This window comes from Nyctibius grandis, chromosome 3 (assembly GCF_013368605.1).
Source record: "Nyctibius grandis isolate bNycGra1 chromosome 3, bNycGra1.pri, whole genome shotgun sequence".
Classification (NCBI taxonomy): Eukaryota; Metazoa; Chordata; class Aves; order Nyctibiiformes; family Nyctibiidae; genus Nyctibius; species Nyctibius grandis.
Window position 1 is genome coordinate 59,919,571 of NC_090660.1, and position 27,127 is coordinate 59,946,697.

The 27,127-nt window shown below is 41.8% G+C and overlaps 1 protein-coding gene across 8 annotated transcripts in view; it reads right to left on the reverse strand.

The window, feature by feature from the left end:
- TMEM241 (transmembrane protein 241) overlaps window positions 1-27,127 on the reverse strand; it is a 64,724-nt gene that overhangs the window by 28,753 nt on the left and 8,844 nt on the right. For 5 of the 8 annotated variants that reach the window (XR_011047817.1, XR_011047818.1, XR_011047816.1 and 2 more), the window contains 9 exons: window positions 23,222-23,299; window positions 21,757-21,782; window positions 20,344-20,395; window positions 20,137-20,185; window positions 17,992-18,037; window positions 16,957-16,992; window positions 6,520-6,554; window positions 5,175-5,244; window positions 2,454-2,547 (listed from right to left, as the gene is read on the reverse strand). Coding sequence is in view for 4 of the 8 variants with exons in the window: in XM_068396344.1 (XP_068252445.1) it covers window positions 2,454-2,547; window positions 5,175-5,244; window positions 6,520-6,554; window positions 16,957-16,992; window positions 17,992-18,037; window positions 20,137-20,185; window positions 20,344-20,395; window positions 21,757-21,782; window positions 23,222-23,299 (486 nt within the window). In the remaining 4 variants the exon portion in view is untranslated. The remainder of the gene's footprint in view (window positions 1-2,453; window positions 2,548-5,174; window positions 5,245-6,519; window positions 6,555-16,956; window positions 16,993-17,991; window positions 18,038-20,136; window positions 20,186-20,343; window positions 20,396-21,756; window positions 21,783-23,221; window positions 23,300-27,127) is intronic. The other 3 variants (XR_011047819.1, XM_068396345.1, XM_068396343.1) reach the window with 2 other exon arrangements.

Genomic DNA, 27,127 nt, shown 5'->3' on the forward strand with positions numbered 1-27,127 from the left:
ATAGTTCCTTATAGTTACAAGATACCTTGTGACAATTTCGTAGGAGCTGCCAGATCATCCCCTACCCTCGTAGGCAAGCTCCAGTTCAGCTCATGCTTTCTGCCTATCCGTGTCTGTCTCTGCAGTCTCTTTTGATCCCTGGTCTAAAACTGATGTATGGTGTTTCTGAATTTTTCAAGCATTCACTGACTTTTAATCCCAAATCAGCTGCATTTCAGCACTTGGAGCAGCAGTTCCTCCACGCTCCTCATGCTGCCTCAGATGGGTATGACTGAGCCCTAAAATCGTTCTTATAGTAACCTTTAAAACCCTAGTGAAAGACATTAGGGAAACTACTAGTTTTGATAAAATTATTAGTGCTACAGACAGATTTCATGTCCTTATTACTTATTCCCCTCTATAAACTCAAGACAAGACATATAATTTGAGCACTGGGTTAGAAGCTGCAACACGAAAACGACTAATTTGTTCTGTTACAAAAACCTTCCTAAACAAGATAATTAAACCACGCACATTAACAAACACAGACTTTTATGGCTGAAGAATAGATTAAATTATCACAGTGACGCAGGAACAAATCTTTAGTTGCTATAAAGGCACGTAATTTCATTGACAAGAGTGGCTAGAACAAACTTTGTCTAATTTATGTCTAGAGTTGGCCAAAACCCCACAAATCTAGAAACCCTTGAATTTTGGGAAAGGTTTGATCCAGTCCAGACTTTGTGGCTCTGACCCACTTCAGCTAGGAAGGACTCAGATCTGCTTGAAATATATTTCACAACACATCTTTGCCTGCATTTTTTTCAGATAGGTCATAAATACCACATGTAGAGCCATTTCTCCTCATTCACAACACCTGCTAGCAGCGCCAGCTATTCCCATCTCCAACCCAGAATGTCAAAAAGAAAAAAAAAATTTAAAGATGCAAGAGCAAGCTTTAGATTGGTTGACTTGCTACCAAGGAGCAAGAAGAAAGCTAAGGTACTAAAATCTGTACAGTCAGAGAGTTTAGAAGAAATTCAAACTGGTGAGAAACATTATGTGACTTTTACAGTGTGGAACAGCTTGCAAAGCACAAAAGAGCCATATCACTCCCTTCTTGTTATTCCCAGAAAAACCAAAGACTCATTTGACTACAGTTTCTAAACATGCATATTATGCAAGTTTACTTTTTTTTTTTTGGTAAGGTAACAGCTTCATTCACTGTAGTAGGAAAGCTGTGATCACAAACCACATAAGAAGGTTGTGGCTTTCACATGACCTAGCTGAGAGTGATGAAATTATGTAAAATCTAACCAGGGAAAAGGAGTCTGACAAGCTCTTCTGACTGCATTTACCACTGATAATTTAACAAATGAGCTGCTAATAACTTAAATCAAGTACAGCCAGACCCTAGATCCACAGATCATAGGGTAATTCCCACAGGAATGGACCTCAGGAGGTCACACCAGGTTGCTCAGGGGTTTGTCCAGCTGAGTCTTGAAAACCTTCAAAGACAGAGACTGCACAGCCTCCCTGGGCAACCTGTGTCCCTGCCTGACTTGTCCTCGGAGTGAAAAAGCTTTTCCTTATACCCAGTCTGAACTTCTCGTTTCAACTTATGCTTATCTTTCACGCTCTTCCTCCTACTATGCACCACTGTGAAGATCCTCGATCTGTCTTGATTATTTCTCCATAGCAACTGGGCGGCTGCTGTTTGTTAGGTGCTCCCAAAGCTGTCTCTCTTCCAGGCTGAACAAGCCTGGTCCAGCAGCCGCTCCTCACAAGGTAAGTGCTCCATCCTCCTGACTATATTGGCAGCCCTCTGCCGAACTCGTTCCAGTTTATCAATGTCTTCCTTGTACTGAGGTGCCTAAATCAAGGCTCCCTATTCCAGATGTAGTCTAACGAGTGCTGAGTAGAGAGGCATGATCACTTCCATGAATTTACTGCCTGTGCTGCTGCTAGTACAACCCAGGATACTTTTGGCCACCTTAGCTGCCAGGGCACACTGCTGGCTCACATTCAGCTTGCTGTCTATCAAAATCCCCAGCAACAATGGCAGTGGGAGTTCTGATACTGGACTTTGGGGAACTAGTTTTAACTCTTGGCTCTGGGAAGATACACTGGAAACAACGGCTGGTGCACACACTCTCAGAAGGAGTATTCTTCTCCAAAACACCTTTGGAAAGTATAGATTTGTATTACTGGGATTCAGTAGGCCAAATCGGTAGCTGCAATAATCAGCCCAGCTCCATTAAACTCAGCCTATATACAGTATTTCATCTCAGCTAACAATCCTGTCTTACTACGCACCTGATATTTGTCACCTCAACTCCACGTGCAGGTTGCACAGACAGGCCCTGGGAGCATCAAATAGGAATGGCAAGGGAAACTAGAGAGATGCAGAAATTCCTCAGCTCTCCTGGGAGAAGCAAAGATCCACTGTGTTCCTCTGAGTGTCTTTCTCTTACCTTTGCAAGGAAACTCCATGCTGCATATTGCCCTGAGGTTGTGCTGCTTTTTAGCTTCACTGTGTGCAACATCAGAAAGAACCCCAACAGTCCACTGCAAGGGATGGGGAAAGCTTGTTAATAAAGTCTCTCACTTTCAACTAAGCAACCTCTTACAGGCATCTTGGTTTTCCTTATGCAGAACTGAACAGTCACCCTTCAAGCAGTGTTAATCCCATTTGCAGAAAGAATGGACAAAGAGCTTACATTATGTCCAGTACATCTCAGGTTTTGCTCAGTCAGTGGCTAGAGTCTGAGTAAAGTAAGTCTGACGCTCTTATGGCTGGTCTCTAATGCACTTGCATAATCAGAAAAGTAGAGATTATTGGAAACATGGGGTGAAATATTAACTTCAGGCATTGAAATAGCTCTGAATAAAGGCAATGCTAATTTCAACAGGAGACACACATGTTTGGCAACTCCCTCACTTCAACCTTCACAGAGCCTTAAACTGAAAAAATAACCACTGGAAAGTTTCTGCCTGAAGCTTTCAAGCTGTTTAAACGTCATGAAGCCTAAATTCCAATTAGGAAGTCAAATACATTTCTACTGTATAACAAACAGACAAATGACTCAGTAATGCTGGGAACAGAATACTCCAAAACTCTCTGCTGACAATTAAGCGAATTTCAATTCTCAAGTCATATAGGACAGTAGTCCCCAATGCTCCTGTATACTCTTAAGGGAACTCTGTTCCACATCTCACTGGACCTCACAGAGGTTACAAGCTTTGGCTCTGGATTTTGTTTCACTTGTGACATACTTACAACCCACTGGTTGTGAACCAGTGAAATAGTGTAAACCAGCAAGCAGGGAATAGAAAAGGACTTCAAAATATGTAAGGCACAAATTACTGTGTGGCTGGTTAAGAGGCATAAGAGATTACAAAGTACTGTGGGAAACTGCATGGGAAAGGAGATAGGATCAACACAGCACACACGTGGCGAGGCAAAAAGTGCCTTGGTATTCAAAGAAGGTATGCTGTTCTGGATACTGACGCAATGCAGCTGGTGCCCTCCTCTCTGCAATAGCAGGAAGGGTGGAAGATGGTGGCTTCCCAGGTCCATGCTGGGCTCCAGCACCTCAGTCAAGTGCCATTCCCTGCTCAGTACATACGGCAAAGTTGCTTCTCAGCCACATGTCAGTACAGGTGATTTTGATATACCAAACAATAGGGTAAGATAACTGCCCAGGAGTAGGAGGTATTCCACTCTGAGAAATCAGTGAGTTCAGTGAAGCAGCACTGCCCAACCTTTTGAAAAGCCAGCAGCTGGCTTAAGTTTGTTCCACATTTTCTGCCCTGCTGAGAATGGCTTTTAGTCAGAGTGATTTGAAGCTGTTTAGGGTAAATCAGAGATAAAAAGTGAAACAGCTAATTATAATACCTGAAATATTGATGTCACAACACAGATTTATTTCATTAAATAAATGGAGCACTTTTCACCTTACTGCTAATGCTTCAGACATTCTGCACATGTAGTAGATTTAGCTGCATCACTCTTACTTTACATTGTATAGGTTTTCCTCCAAATCCTTTATGTTTACAAAGACACTGGATTACAAGATGTAAGAGAGTAACCGAGACGCTTGTTTCTCCATCTAGCTATTCCTTTCCGCTTGCTGTAGTGTATAGTGCTATCTACTACACATGTACTGAAGCTGGGGCAATGGAAACAGAAGTGGGAGGCTACAACAGTGGTAAAATTCTAATGAAGTGAAAGAGAATATCTGGGCTAGATAGATATCCATTAGTGCCTGCAGTTAGACCTTGCCTTCAAGAAGAAATAGATTTCACCTACCTACCGTAGAACAACTTACTCATTAATACCTAATTGCAAGTTATTAATACCTAATTGCAAGTTACTTGCAGTGTGGATTGTCAACCCTTGAAAAAAGCCACTTTCGTACCAAAAAACTATGTGCATAGGGGAATTATTTAACAATAATTTTTAATATCCCCTTTTAATGGAAAATCCTGATACAATTAAGAAAAGCCCTAACAATCAGGAAATATTTTTACCATCAGTTAGCATGAAAATATTTTTCCCCTCTAAAAAGAAAATACTTCCATTTGGCAAAAGACTGGAGGGGAAAGACCGGAATAAATTTTTTTGAGATAGTTAAGACTATAGAAAACATACTTACATTGCCCTGTGAGAATTACACTATTGGGCAGTGAACTTTTGCTACTCAAAATAAAGGAATGCTTGTTAAAGCTTTTCCCTCTTACCCAAAAAAAACATTCTGCCAAATAACAAGATGTACAGGCAAATAAATCCATGTACACCCATATGCTGCTGAAGACTAATAATTTGTAATCACTGCAAACAGCAAGTTTTACGAGGGCTAATCTGACTTGAGAAACATTTGAGAGACGCTACTTATCAAAGCTGTGCCACACTAGGTAAAAATTTTTTTAGTGATGACTGGGAACTCTCCTGATTGGAATGCATTCACTCAAATAAACACATATACTTTAGCACATTTGAATCTCAGGCCTTCAAATCCATATCCACAGATATGCACAGATACATATTCTCTACAGTTTTACTGGCTTATGCCAGCAGAAAGTAGTATAACTAAAGTTTTGCATGCTCCAAAATTTTTAACTGAGTCAAGGTTGGAAGTCAATGGGATCTCTTATTTTGAAAACATTCACATGTCCTGTTATAGAGAGGTTACCTGGCGCAGCAGCTGCTATGAAACCTGTAGAAGTACAGGAATGGAAAGTCCAAGGCACTGAAGAGATCACCTGAGGGACAAAGTAATATACTCAGTGGAACACAGGAAAAAAAATTACCCACTGTTACAAGCAGGGGAACAGCAATTATATGAACATTACTAGTTTAACATTCCTTTGAGCCTTTACAGCTGGCTGACTTTTCATTTATGATGCTTTCCACATTTCTAGTGTGTTTAATGATTTCTCTCTGACCTTGCTTTTAGCCAGTTCCTGCCTTTGGTTGAAAAAGGGGAAAGGGACACGTAAGAGTATTCTTCGCTAGTATACAGAAGATGCTGCTTAAGCAACAGTTGCCAGTGGATAAGACACACATCAAATCCACTTCTTTTATTACAGAGCTCGTGATAGTTCCTACTGAAGCAATAGGAAACACAGATGTATGTTGGCTGCTTCCCCCTCTGGCATTTGAACTCTGTCACACAGAGCAAGTTGAGAGGTTTAAAAAAGTTCTCCCAGATCTAAGCAGAGCTCTCGAATACTTGCATTTCCAGGAATGTGGGCCCTAGTTGTTCTTGGTAGCAACAATTCCCAGGAGTTCTCCTGTATTCAGGCTCTACAGATTCCGAGGAAGCTCCATCTTTCACTTTTTGAAATGCAGGACTATTTTGCTTACCATGTCTGTCTGTCCTGGTGGGAGAACGCTATATACACAATATGCACCACCAGGCAAAAGGGGGAATTTATGTTTATTTAAATGCTTCTTCCTTTGTTTTTCTGAGTGAGCAAATGTCTAGTGAAAGCAACAGACAATCATCTTTATCCTTCTAACTTTTAAACACCAGTATGATAGGAATATTAGCCACCACCAAATATTCAATTTCTCCATTTTTAGCCTTTGATCTTTTGCTACTTTAAATCCTGCCATGGGCTTAAGTAATGGGATACATCTTATAAAAGCAACAAAATGAAATCTCTGCATAGCATTGAAGGCAATGCAGAGAAGGAAACTCAGTTCTATATGAACTGCTGGGACACTGCTCTGAAGAGGACATATTCACCTAGGGAATCCTTGTTCTTTACCATGCACCACCTCAAAAGCTGTTCTTTGTTGTTTGTCCCATGCTGCTTCTTTGAAAAGGGCAGATAAGAAAGGTATTAGTAAATACCATGCAAATTACACAGTCTTCTATGCCCTCCTCTCCTCTTCTTACAGGATATCATATATTGGTCATATTCCTGGTGAATTTCAGGGCTAAAATCCTACAGGGTTTGGCCTCTAAAAACATGCATGGAAAGGCAAGGCAATATGGAAACCTAAAGAAGGAACAACTCAATCCACTTTACCTGCTGGATGGGATGCAGAGGCCAACAGCACCACACTAAAAAATAAAAAAAGATTAATTGTATACTACAGAATTTATGACATGGGCTGAACACTATAAATTGACAGCTTTGTGTTTATTTTTTTCACAGTGAAACTTATTCCAGTTAAGTAGAATAACTAAGGCATAAGTATCAACTTAAAAAAAAAGTTGATTGGGAAGGAATCTCCAGGGTCACCTAATACAACCTCTCACCTGAAGCAGGACTATCATCAATATTTATTTGATCATGTCCTCTGTGGCTCTGTCTCAAAAACCCAGGTCTCAACAGCTTCCCAGCATGGAGATTCCACACCATTCTGGGTAACTTGTCCCAGGGCCACCCTACCCTCCTAGCAAAGAAGTTTCTCCTGATGTCCCATCTTTAAACCACCAAAGCTGCAATTTATGGTTGTTGTTCCATGTTATACCATCTGCCACTCCTTCAAAGAGTTTGGCTCTGTCATCTTCGCAACTCCCTCTCAAGAAGGTGTAGGCAGTTGTTAGGTTGCACCTCCGTCTCCACTTTGCCAGTCTCAACAAGACTAGCTCCTTCAAACTCTCCTTGCAGTAGGCCATGTGCTCTAAGTCCCCAACAATGTCAGTAGCCCTCTACCAGATCTTGAATTTCTCAGTATCTTTCTTGAACTGGGAGGCCCAAAACTGAACAGACCCTTCCAACTGCAGCCTCAGCAATGCTCACAGTAATTTCTCTCGATCTGATGGCCACGCTCCTTCTAATGTAGCCCAGTACATGGTTTGCCGTAATTTGCCATGAGCATTTGCCTCCTATAGATCTCAGCATCCACTGTTACCCACAAGTCCTTTTCAACAGACCTGCTGTTCAGCCAGCTAGTGACACCACTGAGACAGAATCTATAGAGAACTGTGCTTGTGTCTAGACTTAAGTGTCTCTTAGCCCAAGGATTAATTTCAGCTGTGTGCATACCGATGTCCGCTTTTTAGCGGACATAGGGATACGTATATATTGCATATGAGTCAAATATAGTCTTATGCACGTGATTGCGCATGCACTGCACGTTCATGCCCAAAATGTCAGTTAGAGAAAGGATAAGTGCTGCAATTAAACAAGTTTTAAAAAAATGTATGAAAATAAAACCAAATACCAGCCCAAATGATGAATACTTTTCAGAAAGATACAAGTGAACAAGAAAATGAGCTGTGACCAGTTCTTTACCTGGAGTATCACTTAAGATTTCTGAGGTCCTACAAAGACTTCATCCTTTGAGTTTGCAGCATAGGCTGTACGGAGCCTTTTCCAGTGCTACTGATTCTTCCGGTAAATTTCTGGGTTTTTTTCAAAATTTTTTCATTTCATGTTGTTTCCAAGGTTAGAAGGCTACAAAAACATATTCTAGGGCACTGTAAGATGGGAGAAGCATGCATGTCTCCAAAGCAGAGCTACAGCTTCCTCCAATTACCAACAACACACATCCATAACAAACACAAAGGACAAGAGGGAGAAGGAGAAAAGAGTATCTGGTGACGTTCCTTCTTGATAAGCAGCAAGCACTGCCACTTACGAAGGTAAAAAAAGGCATTCATTAATGTTATGAATGCTAAAGCTAGGCAATTTTCCCTGGCTAATTACCAGTGATCCTTACAGTTCTCACTAGGCCCAGTGATGGCAGTAAAGTGCCAACCCAGCCAGGGGAGGAATAGAAGCCTGCATAGTGAAAAGTTAAGGCGGAGAAAGAGCTGGAAGTGGTTCCCAACATGCACGGTTATGGCTAGAAAATGGAACTTGCTGTAAATGAGCTGCCTCCAGTACCACTGTTAACACAGCTACCGTTTCCAAGCCTGCTCGCTCTCAGCTGGTCCCAGTTCTCTACGTGACCAGGCTACTGCATTTGGTGGCCTGCCCTCAGCATGCTTTGCTGAATCCCGGCATCATCCACAGAGGCGCTGGTACCAAAAGGAACTGCGAAGAGCATGGAAATCCCGTGGCCAAGGAAGCCTCGGAGGGAAGCTTGTCACTGAAATCAGCCGTGGAAGACAACAGGCTGAAGGAAGAAACGGTTCAAGAGTGACAGGCAGGTGGGTATTTTAGGCTTAATGTTTTATATAATGTCTTTGAAAGGCATCAGCTGGTACAATATGTTCACGTTGTCAATATTTATACATGTTTCTAAAATATGTGGTTGTCACAAAGATATTAGACAAGGCAAAGCAGATCACTTACAGAAGGCAACTGCCCTCCGCCCCTCCTCCCCACACACGCACGCTCTCCCTGCACAGGACACCAAGAGAAATTCACAACAAACAGGCCCAATTCTTCAGTTTCCTGGTAAAGAGAGAAAAGGAAGCGAAGGCCTATTGCTTTTGACTGAATAACAGAGAAAACAGGAGACTGGCAGGGCAAGTGAAACTCTATCAACAGTGATGAGAATTATGACTAAGCCATGTTTCTCCACTTTTGCTTTTTGCATTACTAATTTTTTAAACAAAAAAACAGTGAGATTGGGAAATGTTCAGAGAGAAACTTCCTTCTGCAACCAAGAGGAATTGATAACCCCACCAGACATCCCAGGCTTCAATCCAACGAAAACATACGAGGAAAACAAAACCTTCTTTGTGAAGTGCGGGGCAGGTTAAGGCAAATGGGTTAGATGGCATTACAGCTGTGCTGTAACTCTGCTCTGAACAGAACATCAGTAGAAAAGACACCATGATGTTGTAAAAACAGATTAGGGATTCAGAGGTTTCCAGCAGGACAGCCTGGACATCAGGCTGCAGCAAAACCAAAACCCCTGTCCCAGATTTCTCTGCTCCTCTCTTTTTCCCCTGTACTCAATACTGAGGGCTGCGTCACCCGTGGTTTTCTTTCTGACTAAAAAGAGGTTTTGTCAGCAAGAACAGCAATTTATGCCTGCAAAGCTGCCCTTCCCTATTGCAGAAAATCTACTGCAGCTTTTTTAATTCATGAAAACGACAGATCAGCAGCTCTTGCAGAAGCCAGATGTAGTTTAGCTGCATAGAGTAGAGCCTTTACCTCACACCTTTGCCAGTGCCATTTATTCACCTTCTGAAACTCTCCCAATGTAAGTCTTTGTTTTGTCTTCACCAGTGACTGGGAGGCTATCTGGCACGCCTTTGTGAACCAATATTGGACAGTAACAGATACTGGGATGCACTGAAACTTCCTTCCAGGTTCTCCACAAGAAGTAACATATCTCTACCTGCCTCAGCATAGGAGAAAGCCCAAGATGAGCCATGACCCACTTCTATGACACATTACATATCCCTCAACATGCCAGGCAGACATTACTACCCCCCCCACTCCCTGCCTCATGCTACCCCTTACCAGCTAGCTGGTGCAGGGAGAAACCTAGCTCCCTCCTTGATAAAAAGTGGGAGACTGGAAAGGAATAAAAGAAAATGCAAGACTACTGGAAAAAATACTAGGAAGTAGAACACTAATGCAGAAGTCAGAGTCCAGGGAAATACAATACTGCAGTAAAAAAAGGTGGTGGGAATAAGACCGGATGATTAGAGGGAGGTTCTTGGAAGTACATTTCTCCTCTTCCTCCCCCTCCATGTCCTACCTGCTTAAACACAAGGGAGATGGATGACCAGGATGGGGTTGGGCACTGAGAAGCAACATCACCTACCACTCCCTCCTCTGCATAGCACAGCTCTGCTTTCCCTCCTACACTTGCTCCTGGTCTGGCTCCTTTTTTAAAAGCCATTGAATAATCATACTGTAAGTGATGAAGTCAGAAGAACGCCACACTTTCAACATCAGCAAATATTTCCTCAGATCTGTTTGGTTCTGGAAAGTTCCCGTTCATATACGTTTGCTTAAGACGTTCTCCCCTCCCAAACTGTTCCAGATTTTAAAGCAAGAAACAGTGCATGGCATGTAGGGACAGCATATGCTAGGAGACTTTGCTAATTTCAATTGCACCTCTGGAAGTGTCTGACAGAGCCAATACAGTTAATGTTTATTTTTAATCTAAATATAGATTTTTTTTTTAATCTAACATATTGGTAGATTCTAACATCCAGTAACTTGGGGCAGAACCTTTAATCTGCTTTATCCAGGCAGTCTCTACCCTCAGAGTACAACTGTGCTTTTGTACCGAACAGAAATGCTTTGAACAGCCTCTATTGTAACAAACCTCTATATTATCTTATATATTAGGAAAAATTTCTTCACCAAAAGGGTCATCAAGCACTGGAACAGGCTGCCCAGGGAAGTGGTGGAGTCGCCAACCCTGGAGGTATTTAAAAGACATGTAGATGTGGTGCTTACGGACATGGTTCAGTGGTGGACTTGGCAATGCTAGGTTAACGGTTGGACTCAATGATCTTAAGGGTCTTTTCCAACCTAAATGATTCTATGATTCTAAACACCATCTGCCTGTGCCCACACAGCTGCTTTCTCTTTCTACACAGCTGCATGTCAGCTGTCTGATCTAGGTTAGAAATAAGGAGCTATAAAGGCCTAGTGATAACAGTACTAAGAGGAGAAAGTTGCACTGATAGAACACTAGCAAGTTCCTTCATAAATCATAGAATCATGCTCGTACAGACAAGACCACAAGTACACATTAGACTGTCCTGTTCTGGAGGTTGAACTAGGATCCTGTCATGGCTGAAACAGTCCTCGAGGAGCCCTGAGTAGAGGAAGTAGCATATACCTTAACGCCTGCTAAAACACGAAATTTAGTGCTGAGCACCCTCTGACAGGGATAAGCACGCGTTTACAGTAATTCTGACCCAGAACTGCCCATGAGGAGTTAGTGCTCATTTAGAGAACACTCAGAGTAAAATGCCCTCTACTCAGTGTGATTTAAATATACATTTGACTGTTTCCTACAGAAATTAAGCTTGTGCAATAAAGCTGTGTGTACACATACATACATAGCTCTACCCAGCTCTCAAACATGCTGACCAGATTCATCCAAATTTGGGAAGTGGCAGTCATCTCCAAGATAACTATATGCGCAGAGGTCTCACAAAGAGTCAAACCCTGCCAGTGCCTTCTGCAGCAGAAAGATTTCAGCCCCATTAGACACTGGAGGACCTTCACGGCAGTGGCACATCACGGAGGTCACAAACAAGGAGAGAGCTTCTGTCAAATTTCCCACCCTTTCAAAAATCATCCGCTATTATGACAAAACAAAACTCTAAAAGAAATCAGATGTCACTTATCCCGTTGCCCATGGTACTGTTTATTTTCCCTTGGCAAGACGAGGTCCAAATGCTGTGGACCGCGAGCTTCTCTAACACATAGAAATATATCTGTACATACATGTATAGATACATAATCATATAGATATCCACAGACCCAAGCCAAACAAATAAGCATCCAGTCTTCCACCTCCTCTAAGACATGTGTTTTTCAGCAATTGCTTTGCACCATCATCTCACAAACTACACTGACCTTCAAGCCCCTTAATCGTTGTCCTGGTTTCACTGGGATTTGGTTTCAGTTTGTGGCCAGCCATGGTGATCAAGGCCCTCAGCAGTTAAATCCAGGGCAGCTGACCCAGGCTGGCCCACAGGTGTATTCTATATCATTGACATCAAGCTCACTATAAAAGAGAGGGTTTGGTAGGAAGAGATGCGAGTTTTTCCTGCTCTCCTTTCCTCTCCCTGTTTGTTGTTGTGATTCCTGGAGCAACTTGCCAGTGATTTATAGATGAGTATATTTTTGTCTGTTTTGTGTTATCATTTATATTGATTTTCTTCATTTCATTAAACCTGGTTAACTTCATCCCATGAGTCTCCCTCTCTTTTTCCCAATTCCCTTCCTCATTTGGGGAAGGGACATTGGGTAAAAGAAAAACTGCTATTGTTTAGCCCCAGGTGCAGGCCAAATGAAGACAATGGTGAAAATCTTTGCAAGCTCTGATAACACATTTTTGCTTTTAAGCAGATGCTAAAAAAGCCATCTTCCAATTTGCACAATTCCCTTGGGGTTTTTTTTGTTGTTTTTTTGGTTTTGGGGGTTTTTTTTGGTAAAATAATAGTTTTAAAATACATAACACTGCACCTCACAGTTCCTTAGTGAGAAGTTTCTCCCTTTCAAAAGCCTCTAAATCAATAACCAATTTCCATGTAATGTGGAACTCCTGCTCTCTGCTGGACACAACTTCACAGACTTCAAAGGATACCACCAACCAACACAGCAGGAACCCAGCCCTGACTTTTCAATCAAAGCTGCAAAATTAAGACCTTCAGTCAAAATCTGAATTTAAAGGTTCAGGCTCAGATGCAGTTTTCAACTAAAAATGACAACTGAGCACCATAGTCAGGAAGGTGCTAAACGAAAAATCAATTATTTTACTGCTTGTTTCATGATTCTCTCTTCAACACAGACAAATAGCTACACCTCATTCAAGACTTCATGGGTTATTTCTGCACACAGCAGCATATTTGCAAGTTCCATGACTAATTCTTCAAAACACTCTCAATAAACACAACTACTTTGAGTAAAATTGATTTGCTTTGCACTTCTTACTAGATGGAAACCAACAACTGACTTAAACAAGAGCCTACTTCAAGCAAACTGATATTCAGATACTGTCAACGCATGGGACCCTGGTGAACAGACACTGGAATCATACAACTGCAAAATCAGAGGCCTGCATTACTGGAGGAAATTTACTGCATTTCCTCCTATTATGGAAATAGGAGACTTGATTGAACTAAGATAGAAAGAGATATACAGTATTATCACATTGATGATGCTCACAAGATAAACGGGAATTGAAGTGAAGTAGCTGTCCTACGCTGGTGTCCCTGATATGTTCCTATCAAGGATCTTTAATGTAGTCAGACAAGAGCACACACCCATCTAATCAAACGGACAAGCAAAACTTCACTTTTGTTATGCTTATTCCTAACTTGTGCTCTCTCTTTCATTCCTTTTGACCATCCTTTCTTAGAACTTAGTATCTGTACTCCACAGTGTTCCCATACAACTTTAGCTACCATTCCAAGAAAAGAGGTCAACATATACAAGATGTGATTATGGATGGAGGAGAATCTAGTAAAGTCTCTCTATGCCTTACTTCAAATAAAGCCTCACAATAATCTAGTGGAAGCCAGGCACACCAAAAGTTCAGGCTTATATGGCTCTTTGAGGAAAGAACTGACTTTTTTTTTTTTTTAATAAAAAACCACAGGGTAGTCTGGTAAGTGACTCAGGCTCTTCCACTAACTACAAAATAACGAGCCACTTTTTTTATCTCCAAATCAGAAAAACAACTGAAAGTCTGAATTACTCAGTCCCACTAACTGCACTCTGAACAATCAGTTACTGCTCATGTTCTTTGCACATCGCACTTTTGCAAGCGCTACCTCCCCTTCTGGCAATTTTGTACAAGTTTTATTTTCTGAAGTGGGGTATTGCCAGGGAGTCACTCTGTAAATATTATTTCTGGAAATGATAGATCACTTGTGCACATGGTGATTAAAAAATTCATAACAAACACCTCGTTACCTCCCCAGGTGTATATTGGCATGTCAACCTATAACCAGAGCCAAAAAAATTCAGCTGCTAAGCCATTCAGCTTAGCACTATTCTTTCAGTGAATGTCTTGCTAAATAAATACAGAATCACAGAATCTTAGGGATTGGAAGGGACATCGAAAGATCATCTAGTCCAATCCCCCTGCCGGAGCAGGATTGCCTAGACCATATCACACAGGAACACGTCCAGGCGGGTTTTGAATGTCTCCAGAGAAGGAGACTCCACAACCTCTCTGGGCAGCCTGTTCCAGTGTTCGGTCACCCTCACCGTAAAGACATTTTTCCTCATATTTATGTGGAACCTCCTGTGTTCCAGCTTGCACCCATTGCCCCTTGTCCTGTCAAGGGATGTCACTGAGAAGAGCCTGGCTCCATCCTCATCACACTTGCCCTTTACATATTTATAAACATTAATGAGGTCACCCCTCAGTCTCCTCTTCTCTAAGCTAAAGAGACCCAGCTCCCTCAGCCTCTCCTCATAAGGGAGATGTTCCACTCCCTTAATCATCTTTGTGGCTCTGCGCTGGACTCTCTCTGTCCTTCTTGAACTGAGGGGCCCAGAACTGGACACAATATTCCAGACGCGGCCTCACCAGGGCAGAGTAGAGGGGGAGGAGAACCTCTCTTGACCTGCTAATCACACCCCTTCTAATACACCCCAGGACGCCATTGGCCTTCTTGGCCACAAGGGCACACTGCTGGCTCATGGTCATCCTGCTGTCCACTAGGACCCCCAGGTCCCTTTCCCCTACGCTGCTCTCCAACAGGTCTGTCCCCAACTTGTACTCATACATGGGGTTGTTCTTGCCCAGATGCAGGACTCTACACTTGCCCTTGTTATATTTCATTAAGTTTCTCTCCGCCCAACTCTCCAGCCTGTCCAGGTCTCTCTGAATGGCTGCGCAGTCTTCCGGCACATCAGCCACTCCTCCCAGTTTTGTGTCATCAGCGAACTTGCTGACAGTGCACTCTATTCCCTCATCCAAGTCATTAATGAATATATTGAATAGAACTGGTCCCAGTACCGACCCTTGAGGGACTCCGCTAGACACAGGCCTCCAACTGGACTCTGTCCCATTGACCACCACTCTCTGGCTTCTTTCCTTCAGCCAGTTCACAATACACCTCACTATCTGATCATCCAGACCACACTCCCTCAGTTTAGCTGCGAGGATGCTGTGGGAGACCGTGTCAAACGCTTTACTGAAATTGAGATAGACCACATCCACAGCTTTACCATCATCTATCCACCGGGTTATGTCCTCATAAAAGGCTATCAAGTTGGTTAAGCATGACTTCCCCTTGGTGAAGCCATGTTGACTGCCCCTAATGATCCCCCTATCCTTGATGTGCCTAGAGACAGCACCAAGAACAAGTTGTTCCATCGCCTTTCCGGGGATGGAGGTGAGGCTGACCGGTCTATAGTTACCTGGGTTCTCCTTCTTGCCCTTTTTGAAGACTGGAGTGACATTCGCTTTCCTCCAGTCCTCAGGCACCTCTCCCGTTGCCCACGACTTAGCAAAGATGATGGAGAGTGGCCTAGCAATGACTTCCGCCAGCTCCCTCAGCACCCGCGGGTGCATCCCATCAGGGCCCATGGATTTATGGACGTCCAGGTTGCTTAATTGGTCCCTGACCCAGCCCTCATCAACCAAGACAGATTCCTCCTCTATCCTGACTTCTTCTGGAGCCTCAGGGGTCCGGGGCTCCTCAGGACAGCCTCCAGCAGTATAGACAGAGGCAAAGAAGGCATTCAGGAACTCCGCCTTCTTTTTATCCTCGGTCTCCAGGGCCCCCACCTCATTCATCAGTGGGCCTACATTGCCTCTAGTGTTGGTTTTACCTGCAATGTATTTGAAGAAGCCCTTTCTGTTGTCCTTGACCTCTCTTGCAAGGTTTAATTCCAAGGAGGCCTTAGCTTTCCTAGTTGCCTCCCTACATCCTCTGACAACAGACTTATATTCCTCCCAAGTGGCCAGCCCCTCCTTCCATGATCTGTACACCCTCTTCTTCCACTTGAGTTTGCCCAGCAGTTCCCTGTTTAACCATGCAGGTCTCCTGGTACCCTTCCTTGACTTCCTACCTGCTGGGATGCTCTGATCTTGAGCTCAGAAGAAGCAGTCCTTGAATGCTAACCAACTATCTAGGGCCCCCTTACCTTCTAGTGCCCTGTCCCATGGGATTTCCCCTAGCAATTGCTTGAAAAGGCCAAAGTTGGCCCTCCTGAAGTCCAGGGTTGCAATTCTGCTAGCTATTCTGTTCCTGCCACATGAGATCCTGAACTCTACCATCTCATGGTCACTACAACCAAGGCTGCCCTCAACCTTCATCTCTTCAACCAGACCCTCCTTGTTAGTGAGGATAAGATCCAGCAGCGCTCCTCTCCTAGTTGGCTCATCCACCATTTGCATCAGAAAGTTATCGTCAATGCACTGGAGGAACCTCCTGGACTGAGGATGGCTGGCTGAGTAGGCCTCCCAGCAAATATCAGGGTAGTTGAAATCCCCCATGACAAGCAGGCCCTGTAATTGCGAGACTGCTCTCAGCTGCCTGTAGAAGGCCTCATCACCCTCCTCATCCTGATCTGGTGGCCTGTAATAGACACCCACAACAGTATCACCCCTGCCAGCCTGCCCTTAATTCGCACCCACAAACTCTCAACTCGCTCCTGATCTGCCCCTGGACAGAACTCAATACATTCTAGCTGCTCACTCACATAAAGAGCAACTCCACCACCTCTCCTTAGCGGCCTGTCTTTCCTGAACAGGACATAGCCATCCATGACCACATTCCAGTCATGTGAGCAAATACATTTAAGTAGTGGTAGCTGTGAGTTTCCTAAACAAGCCATGGTTGAAAATGAAAACATATACCACATAAAACCAGCCATAGTGTATCAAAGGCTTATTCATTTTACCTGAATACATAGTTGATGTACTGTTGGTCCAGATCACTGGGAGAGGAAGGAAAGAAAAAAAGGTGTTCTTTTAGTAATGCAGTTGATTTGCTATAAGAGATCAATATATTAAGTAGTATTATAACACTGTAATATTACATAATATTAATATTATATATGACACAATGTTATAATTAGGTAATACTAAAATTATATTATAATTATATACATTATAACCATAATCTATTAATATTATAATACTATCAATATAGTAATCAGCATATTAATTTACACATAATTTGCACATTATTTCTGTTGCTACTATGTCAGTCGCAGTCTCATTTAAAGGGAAGATAAAGTGAGACTGACTGAAATTTAGAGCCTTTAAACAGAGACAGAAAATGGTTTTCAAATAAATGAGTTTATCCATATTCTATACATGCATGTCTTATGTACATATACATAATATGCAGTGGCAACATATCCATCTCCATCCATAGAGACAACTGCAGATCATAGACACTGTGAACATGTAATGCCACCTGCTTTCAAAACAACTATTGTCTGGCTGAAGTTCTAACATGCACCTGGGATTAGTGCAAGGTTTCAAGGTTTTTAAGGTACTCAGCCATTCCAGTCTGTGGCAAGTCAACACCTGCTAAACACTTTTGAGACTGTGTCGCAAAGGGAGATACTGACAGATTCAAACCATGCGGCTTTCAAGGCCAACACAAACTAACATTTCCTCTTAATGCCTGTGCCAGTAATTAGGGGTTCTTCTTCCAGGACTGAATCATCATCCTTTGATAACACACTGTTTAAAACCAATTCAGTGTTCAAGTTCACAGTATAACTATCAATAACTACATGCTGTTGTTATCAACAGTAAATAAGGCTCCTCTTGCAAGAGAAGTCATTAATGATTAACCAAGAGCGGCCCAGCTCACACTGATAATGCAGAGATCCCTACAGTTTACCTGACTGCTACACAGATGTGTCTCTAACCCTCTTTGATAGCAATCTCTTTCTTTTCAAAAGAATATGAAAACACATTACCTTAAAGAGCTAGGTTTCCATAACTTGTGAAATACTTTGTAAGCCCCTGTAAATAAAATGACATGTGTAATTGCCATAACATGCAATCATTCTGACAAACAATGGCTTGTTTGGCTGTGGTATCAGCAGACGTGGAACCCCTCTGAATTACAGTTTAGCAACATGGTGCAAAGGATGCCTAAACCATGAGTAAAATGAGCCTATCGCTTCAAATCAATGGTTTTCAAAGTGTTATCACTTCAGAGTACTGTCATGCTATGCGAGTATAGTATATATAGTGATATAAGTAAGTGATATAGTATATCACTTCTGCTAGTCCTTCTGAAGAGACAACTCCTAGCCCAGGGCAACTACAAAGGAGTGTGTGTGAGAGAGAGTGAGTATGTGTGAGTGAGTGTGTGTGTGTCTGCGTGTGTGTATACGTGTGTGTGTAAATAGAGACAGAAAAGTGTCACAGAATGGGTTCTTCAGCCTACCCCATATTTTTGGTAACTTCTATGATGTGTTCATCTATGTAGACCCCTACAGCTGTTGGCTCTGAGCTGTCTTTCCTGTTTAGAGTTCTCTCAGCTCTAGGGTCTCCAGGTCCTTGACATTTTTGACCTACTCACCTCTTGGTTAGCTCCCATTTCTGTTCTGGGAAAAGTTTAAGCACTCAAGGAAAGAACAGCACAGCTTCAGGCTCTATTTTTTCAGACCCTTTCTACAAGGCTGATTTTTTTTTTTTGATTCACAAAGAAAACCAGAACCTGAAAAGCAAATCCAGTAGAACACTGTGTAATAGATGTCCTCAATTCTGCCTCTGTCAGACAAGCTGAAGGGCAGAACACATGTCCTTTCTCTAACGCTCTGTCTTGATTAACTGTGTGATAAGTTAGTTCATCTGTTTGCCCTTTCTTGTAGCATCTTTATTCTGTGCCAGTTGATAGGAAATCTAATTAGACAAAAAAACCCCAACAGTCATATCAACAACTTTCTCTCAAAACCAAAAGAAATGGAAAGAAGCTATATTTTGAGCATAAACATTATGTTGGCACTTTCTACACATTTCAAGCACACAGAAGAGGCCTCCTGAAGACTCTCCAAGCAGTTTTCCATCTCCTAGCACTGCTTTACAAATGAGACCTCTTGGCTTTGAGAAAGCAGTAACATCACTCATTACAGCAAACAAGTATTGGAAGTGAAAAATCCCTAGCTTTTTGTTTTATCTAAATGAGCAAATGTTTACCATATAACATTTCCTAAAGGAAAAAAAAATATACTATTTCTTATTTGTATGTTAACAACCTTTTAGAATGGGATCTCTAGACCTCCCTAGACATAAATACATATAAACACATTACCTCTGCCCTGAAAATTTTACATTATGAATAGACAAAATAAAGAAGGAATCACCCCTAATTCACAGACAAGACTTAACATACAAATAAGTCACTCACTAAGTCTATAGGACAGTTAAGAACCAAATATAAGTCCCTTACTATCCAGTCTAATGCTCCAAAAGACACAAATCTCCTAGTTAAAAATTACTACTCTTGTTTTCTTCATATTTTCAGCATCTGACTGTTTCTAGCTTTTCAGGGAAGAATTATAATTTATCCGAATCAGTGTTTAGTCTGAAAAGGACAAAAGAAGACCTGACAGGTTATGCAACTCATTGTTAAACTTTTTTAAAAATGCATATGATTGCATAAAAAAACCCCAACATTTCAACATCCTTCCTCTGGGAGCATATTCCATGATATTTTAGAATATTTTTGTCAGTTTTTAAATAAAATCAGTGTGTGCAATAAATCTCCAGCTACAAGTTATTGCTTGGCTATTTTCATGTTTCTTCTCCCCTCACAAATAAGTGTCTCTACGCAGACAACCACCAAAAACTCCCAGAAAAGCTTAGTGCTGATTAAAATTGTACGTGCATTTTCTTATCCACTGTCAAGTGACTGCAATATCTAGTTTATTCTGTCATTGTTTTCAGTGTAAAAGCTATAAAAGGAGTGCACTTTCTTATATTTACTAAACTGCTTCATTCTTTCTAAGTTTTTCTTACATCAAGAACCTTAAATATCAGTAATTTCATAATAAAGCTGATTTCTCCAACATGTTTACTCTTCTTAATACTTTTTCCAAAAGAAAATTACTTACCAACACAGATCAAATGAATTAGAGCCCATAAATAACCGTTTGGATCAAACTGCAATAAAGAACATCTACATAAATAAAAGCACGTTCATGTAAAAATACGTATCGCTATTTCCCTGTGGTTAGCTTCACAAAGCATATGCTAACAAGATGTCAAACATCAAGGCCTAACTCGAGCTGCTTTAAGCCGCTTTACAAAGCAGAGCTTACCTGTGTGTCACATAAAGGAAGGCACACTGCTGCTACCAGGAGGAGCAGCACACTGTGGAGAAGAGAAAAAAAAAAAAAAAGACCAAAAGCTCGTAACCTGGATTTGTACTCTCACCAAAGCAATAGGCAATTCCACTCAATTTTATACTGAGATATCATTTGTTTGATTTTTATTTCATATTTAAAGAGTAATTTCTGCCATCGAAATGAAGTTTTACATCACGCATTCTTCATAACTCATACAGCAAAGATGTATGAGAAGAGAAGCAGCAAAAACCATCTCAACAGTGATGAAAACAAGCTTTTTGGTAGGGAATATTATTCTTCACTTGCCATCTGGCTTTCCTAGGCTGCTTCAGAAAGCCAAAATCAACTGATTTATGGCTGTGAATGGCTACCAAAAAGTTCTTTCATTAAGGCGAATTGCCTATGACAACAATACCAACAGAGGTGACTCCATTAAAAGTTATGGTGTAACTCCAGAACACAGAGCAAAGTGGGACTGAGTAGACTAAATAAATTCTTAACCTGTGGCTAAGTCAGTATTTCTACAGCCTATACTGAATACAGTGATGTGGAATTTCTGTGGACTGTCACTATTAATAATAACAAACATTTGCTTTTGTAGCTTATTTTCCTGTTCTCTAGGAGCATGGGTAAAGACAATAAAGATGATAAAAAAACTGGTATCCTTGACAATAATTCAGTGGTGAAAACAAGGCCACAGTAAGTCAGATAATGCAAACAACAGGAAGAAATTAGGAAGATGGCGCCTCTAAGTACACTAAATAAACCAACATTATCCAATTTAAGTACAGCTAACAGATTACAGAACGTGGAGGACAGCAAATATGCGTTCTTCAAGGCGATGGGGCGGGAAGAATGAAACTTTTAATACATGGCCGACTTGTGTTTGTCCCTTTCTATCTCCTTTCTGAAGCCTAACAACTAGGGCCAACGAGGGTTGGTAGCTTAATATGAATGATGCTAGCAGAACTGTATATCACTCACCTTTTCTTTCTTAGGAAAGGCATTTTTAGCTATTTTCTATCACATTAATTATCTTTCTCTTACCGTTCAAGATTACCCACTAGAACTTCAAACCTGATTTCTATCTTCTTTCCAAAAACATATTTACGAGCACTGTTTTGTTATTCAGGAAGACTGGCCTCCTGGCTTTTTTTTATTTTTATAAGGAGAAAAAAATTTATCTATTTAAATAATTGTTAAGAAAAAAAAAAGAAAATACATTTAAAAAATATTTAATTACTCCTATGTTGCAATTTAGGCTCACCGCCCACGGGAATGTGCCTTACATTCTTCATTGTTTTGGTGTTCCATTATCTGAAGCAAACACAGAAGCTGGAGCCAAAACAAGTCTGAATCTGAATCTGAGCAGTTTTAAAAGCTTACCTACAGACTTTCAGATGAGAGGTCTGCTGTAAAAAAGAAAGTATGATTTAAAAAATTAACATTTAAAAATAAAAATGGTGAAACAATGCTTTCTCCTTCAAAAAACAGGCAAATGATGACAGCTGATCTTACTGCACCAAACACATTAAAAATCCAGTGAGCAACATTCAACAGCCCATTATGTTTGAGCACTGCCTGGCAAATTTAATTTGAAAAAAAAGAACCAGGACTACAGATTAGCCTACTTCAACTTGATTTATATTATCAGATTATTTACCAGCAGGTAAACCTAAAACCAGACAGGAACTTTATACCTGGTCCTCAAACTTAACTTGAACTATACCAAAACTATGTATTGTATATACTCAAATATTGAGTATTCGTAATTAACTAAATCAGACCATTTAAACTCATGGTCTAAATCTCATGAGTTTAGACCAAGACTGACTTCCCCAGCCAAATCAGTCTTGGTCTAAACTCATGAGATTTTCCCAATCCTTTAGTCCAAAATTATTCTCCAGAAGCTTCCCAGCAAGACCTGTGTTTGCATTATCCTTGTCCGTAGCACTTTTGTTTTCCAAGAGAAGAGACATAAACATGTGAGCTAGAAGGAAACTACGAAACACTTTGACAGGGACACTAATCAGAGGACAATGCCACAGGAACATGCCATGGTACACACTGCTATGTCCCTTAGGCATAACCTTAGTGACCTCTTCAGTTTGTTAGGAGTAGCAAACATGGGCCGTTTATTTGTCTTCTATACACACAACAGAGGTCACGAGTGGAAGATCCCTTCCACAGCAAGCCACAGGCCACTGTATAAATGACTTTGTGATGAATGATTTCCCAGTGTTACCTCACACAGCAGCTCTCTGGTCAATTAGAAAAGCATTTCATAGCCTAAAAAGAAGGATCCCTAGTGCAGTTTGTGAGAAACCAACCCAGCTCTTACTAAAGGGAGCAGGAATTACTCTCCTGACTTTAATAGTTCTTAGGACAGATTCTCAAGCATTCAAAACAAATCGAAAAATGCACTGTTTTTCCAGCACTTCATCTATCTATAATCATACAATACATCAAATACTAGATATATTATACTGGTTAGCTCTAAGGACCCAGTTCTCCTCCCTCTCAGCTCCAACAATGAGATTCTTACGTGGGGCGTGAAACAGTCGATGCTACATTTCAAAAGGAAAAAACAAGCAGACTGGCAGATCAAATGCAGATCAAACTGTCAATACACATTTGCAGTGTTTCATCAACTAAAGGGGAGAAGAAAACATCAATATAGATACTTGTCAACAGCAAAGCTCTCTCTGGGTCTCATTAATGACTAGCTATCACAGCGAGACTAGAACAGCACACAGCACTAATGCCCATGTTAAAAGAAATTAAGTGTCTTGTAATAGTGCAATTATATCACAGGAGGTACCTTCAATGTATCAATTAATAGATCAATTACCTCTTTCTGCACAAACTTCTGGAACCCACAGGTTATAACTTCTGCCGCATTGTGCACGGTGAGGAACACCGGGATTGGCTGCCATTGGGAGAGAACAAAAACGCCCAAATCAACCCAGAACAGTCACACACATAGGAAAGGGCATTCCTCTTAGGGACAGCTGTCCCACATGTTTGTGGTTTTGGGTTTTGTTTTGTTTTTTAAGCTGTAAACTTATGCCATACCTCCTAAAAGGGACTTAGACCCATTCCAATCACCAATGCATGGCACAGGCATCTTTAAATGCAGACCCTTCTTGCTTCTTCTCCCACTTTCAAGTGCTCAGTTGGTTTGTTTGTAGACAGCTACCTCCATGAGATTTGCTCCGGGTTTCTGCCTTTAGTTTTGCCTCTCTGTTCAAACATCTGCAGCCTCCACAGTAAACAGTTCTCATTAGTTTTCCCTTCTCTGTCTACTGGTACTAAGAATACAGTGTGACTCCTAGCAACAGAATTACAGGCAAGATGATTTTAGGTGATTGCTTTCAGTTACTGCTAGGAAGAGGCGCCCAAAATTACGGTAGAAATGTAAAAACTCATACACAAGTGATGTGGAAATTATACCCACTGAGGTATCTGGACATTATCCCAACATGAAATCATTAAGAAACAAACCCCAATGATAACAATAATGAATCAAACACCCATTGCCCCAGGCAAATGCAACCAGAATTAGTTGTTCATAATACTTCCTCCAAATCAGATCCATGGTCTCTCAGATAGCTGAAACAGAAGCAATTCTCTGCTCTGATTAAGATAATCTAAAGACTAAGGCAGTTTTAGGAAGCAGAATTTCCCCACTTGTGTACGGTATTTAAATCACACGAGTAGAGAATGAGCTAATTTTTCAGTGATGTCCATGCCTTTTAAGTATCAGGTTATAGAAGCAGCAAATATCTCTTAAATTCGACTTCGTATTCAGAAATCTGTATTTTCTGGATTTTTCTTTTCATTCCCGTAAAATGTTTAATTAGTGATGCTTATCCAGTTTTAAGTCATAATGACAACTTGGGTGGATCCATAAACGCAACGGTTACACCAAGATAACTTTTAACACCTCTAAATTAGCAAGGAATGAAAATCACACAAACACAACTGACATGAAGTTGTCAGCCCCAGCTTCACCAATTCTGAAAACCAATTCTCAACCCTGTTGCTGAACAACTGAGAACATAAAACCAGAAGTATCTAACATAACCATCCTGAGCCTGACACGATAATAAGAAATACAAGAAATAGCCATACACAAGGAAAGCTGACAGCAGAATTTACATTCTTCCTTTAGTGAAGTCAATTTACTGTGTTTTGCTTTCCCCCCCCCTTTGCTTTTGGCTCTTCCAAATGTGTTTTGGAGCCAACAAATGGCTCCAGTTTGCCTAGCCCAGTTAACCTTCTCCATATGTCTATTGTCTTTGATGTGACTATTTCTTAAATTTGTGAGTGGGCTTAATGCTTACGAAAAGAAAGGTTTACTGGTTGGGCAGTCAGGGTGAATAGACTCTGTACAAACCTCCCCTTGCAGCTCTGCATACTTCTGTTAATGCATCACAGTCCAGAGCTAAGCAGCCCTCCTCCAGTTCCAGCCCTGAACTCCTGGGCAGGGGAGACTGCCAGCACCTCCAGGGAGAGGCACAAACAGCAATTAAGATTGTAGCCCTGCCAGTATACAGGAGCGTTTGAAAGTGGGTCTCCCTGGCTTTGATCAAAAAAGTGCATGTAATTTCTGCTTTAGGAATAAACCCACTTAATTAAAATACACTGCTGAGGTGAGCCAATTCAGGTACGAGCTTGGGAGAGCCCATTTTCCTTCTGACTGTGCCATAAAATTGCTGTATGCAAAGTTATAGTAAGTAAAGCTTCTATGCGGGATTGAATTTAGCCCCAGCACAAGGCATTACATAGTAACTATGGCCTAAGACTACTTGTCCCTTTGTCTTTTCTCCTAAAATGGCCACAAAATTAGGCCTCCAAATCCCCATTCATGTACAACAAAAAGCCATTCAGAAATGGGAGATGCTCCTTAACAAAGGTTTGGGATACAAATCAAACCCATTTACAGCCCCTCTGCCACTCCAGTGCATCTCACTCTTCACAGAATCAATCAGGTTGGAAGAGACCTCAGGGATCATCGAGACCAACCGTTGCCTTGACACCACCCTGTCAACTAGACCATGGCACTAAGTGCCATGTCCAGTCTTTTCTTAAACACATCCAGAGATGGTGACTCCATCACCTCCCTGGGCAGCCCATTCCAATGTCTAATAACCCTTTCTGAAAAGAAATTCTTCCTGATGTCCAACCTGAACCTCCCCTGGCGAAGCTTGAGGCTGTGTCCTCTTGTCCTATCGCTAGTTGCCCGGGAGAAGAGGCCGACTCCCACTTCACTACAACCTCCCTTCAGGTAGTTGTAGACTGCAATAAGGTCACCTCAGAGCCTCCTCTTCTCCAGGCTAAACAACCCCAGCTCCCTCAGCCGTTCCTTGTAGGTCAGACCCTCCAGACCCTTCACCAGCTTGGTCGCCCTCCTCTGGACTCACTCCAACACCTCGACATCTTTCTTGAAGTGCAGGGCCCAGAACTGAACACAGTATTCAAGGTGCGGCCTCACCAGTGCCGAGTACAGAGGGACGATCACTTCCCTAGACCGGCTGGCTACACTATTCCTAATAGAGGCCAGGATGCCATTGGCCTTCTTGGCCACCTGGGCACACTGCTGGCTCATGTTTAGCCGGCTGTCGATCTGCACCCCCAGCTCTCTTTCTGCTGGGCCGCTCTCTAACCACTCTTCCCCCAGCCTGTAGAGCTGCATGGGGTTGTTGTGGCCGAAGTGTAAGACCCGGCACTTGTTCTTGTTGAACCTCATGCCGTTGGTCTCGGTCCATCTATCTAATCTGTCCAGATCCCTCTGGAGGGCCTTCCTACCCTCCAGTAGATCGACACTCCCACCCAGCTTGGTGTCATCTGCAAATTTGAATGACCAGAGCAGGGACAGGAGGGAAACAAGGTAATTTATGGGATGACTAGGAAGTAAGAACAAATAGCAGATTGGATGTGATTCATATCTCCTCCGCCTCCCAGGTGAGCAGACAGAAAAGATGCCTCTGCCAAGGCTTTATTGCTGTTTCCAGACAGGGCTCTCCTTAGAGATCTTTGCTCATTTTACACCAGGGAAGCCCAATGGAACTTGCTTTCATAAGGAACCAAGAGGAAGTAAATGATCACCCCAAAACAGAGCTAATCTGGAGGCATGGGGCCTCTGAGCACATGCTTGTGCTTTCCAAGGGCCACTTGGGTCTGAGATGAGGTCCCCAGCCTCCTTTGTGAGGACAGAGACCTCCCATCCTTTTCTGCCCAACATTTCCACTGGGATGTTCAAGGGATCACTACAAGCAGAATCTTGTCAAAAATTCCCTTTTGATCCTTCTTGGGGTTTAGGAGCTGGCAGGAATAAGCTGGCTCTGGAATTAGATTAAGATGCATTGACAGAATGCAGAAGGGAACTAATACAGATTCTGGCCTTGCAGACTGCATAACAGCAGTAAAACATTGCTATTTTTTTTAAATTTTAAAAGTCATGTCACCGCTTTTTTTTTTTTAAGAAAGACTATATCATTTAAGTAAAAAGCATTCAACTGTAATGAAAGTAGATTTGACATCCTCTAAACATTTGCTAGGTTACTGTGATGCAAATGGATCATAAAACTTATTAATCTAACCCTTCACATAATCTCTTTCCAACTTTCAATTTATTTTTTCAAATCCTGTAAAGCATCAAAAGCCTCTCACTGAAATGGTCTTCATCCTTTTCCTGGAAGGATTTCCCACAGATCCCACAGCCCCGTTCCCCGTTTTGCAAAGTTACAGCTAA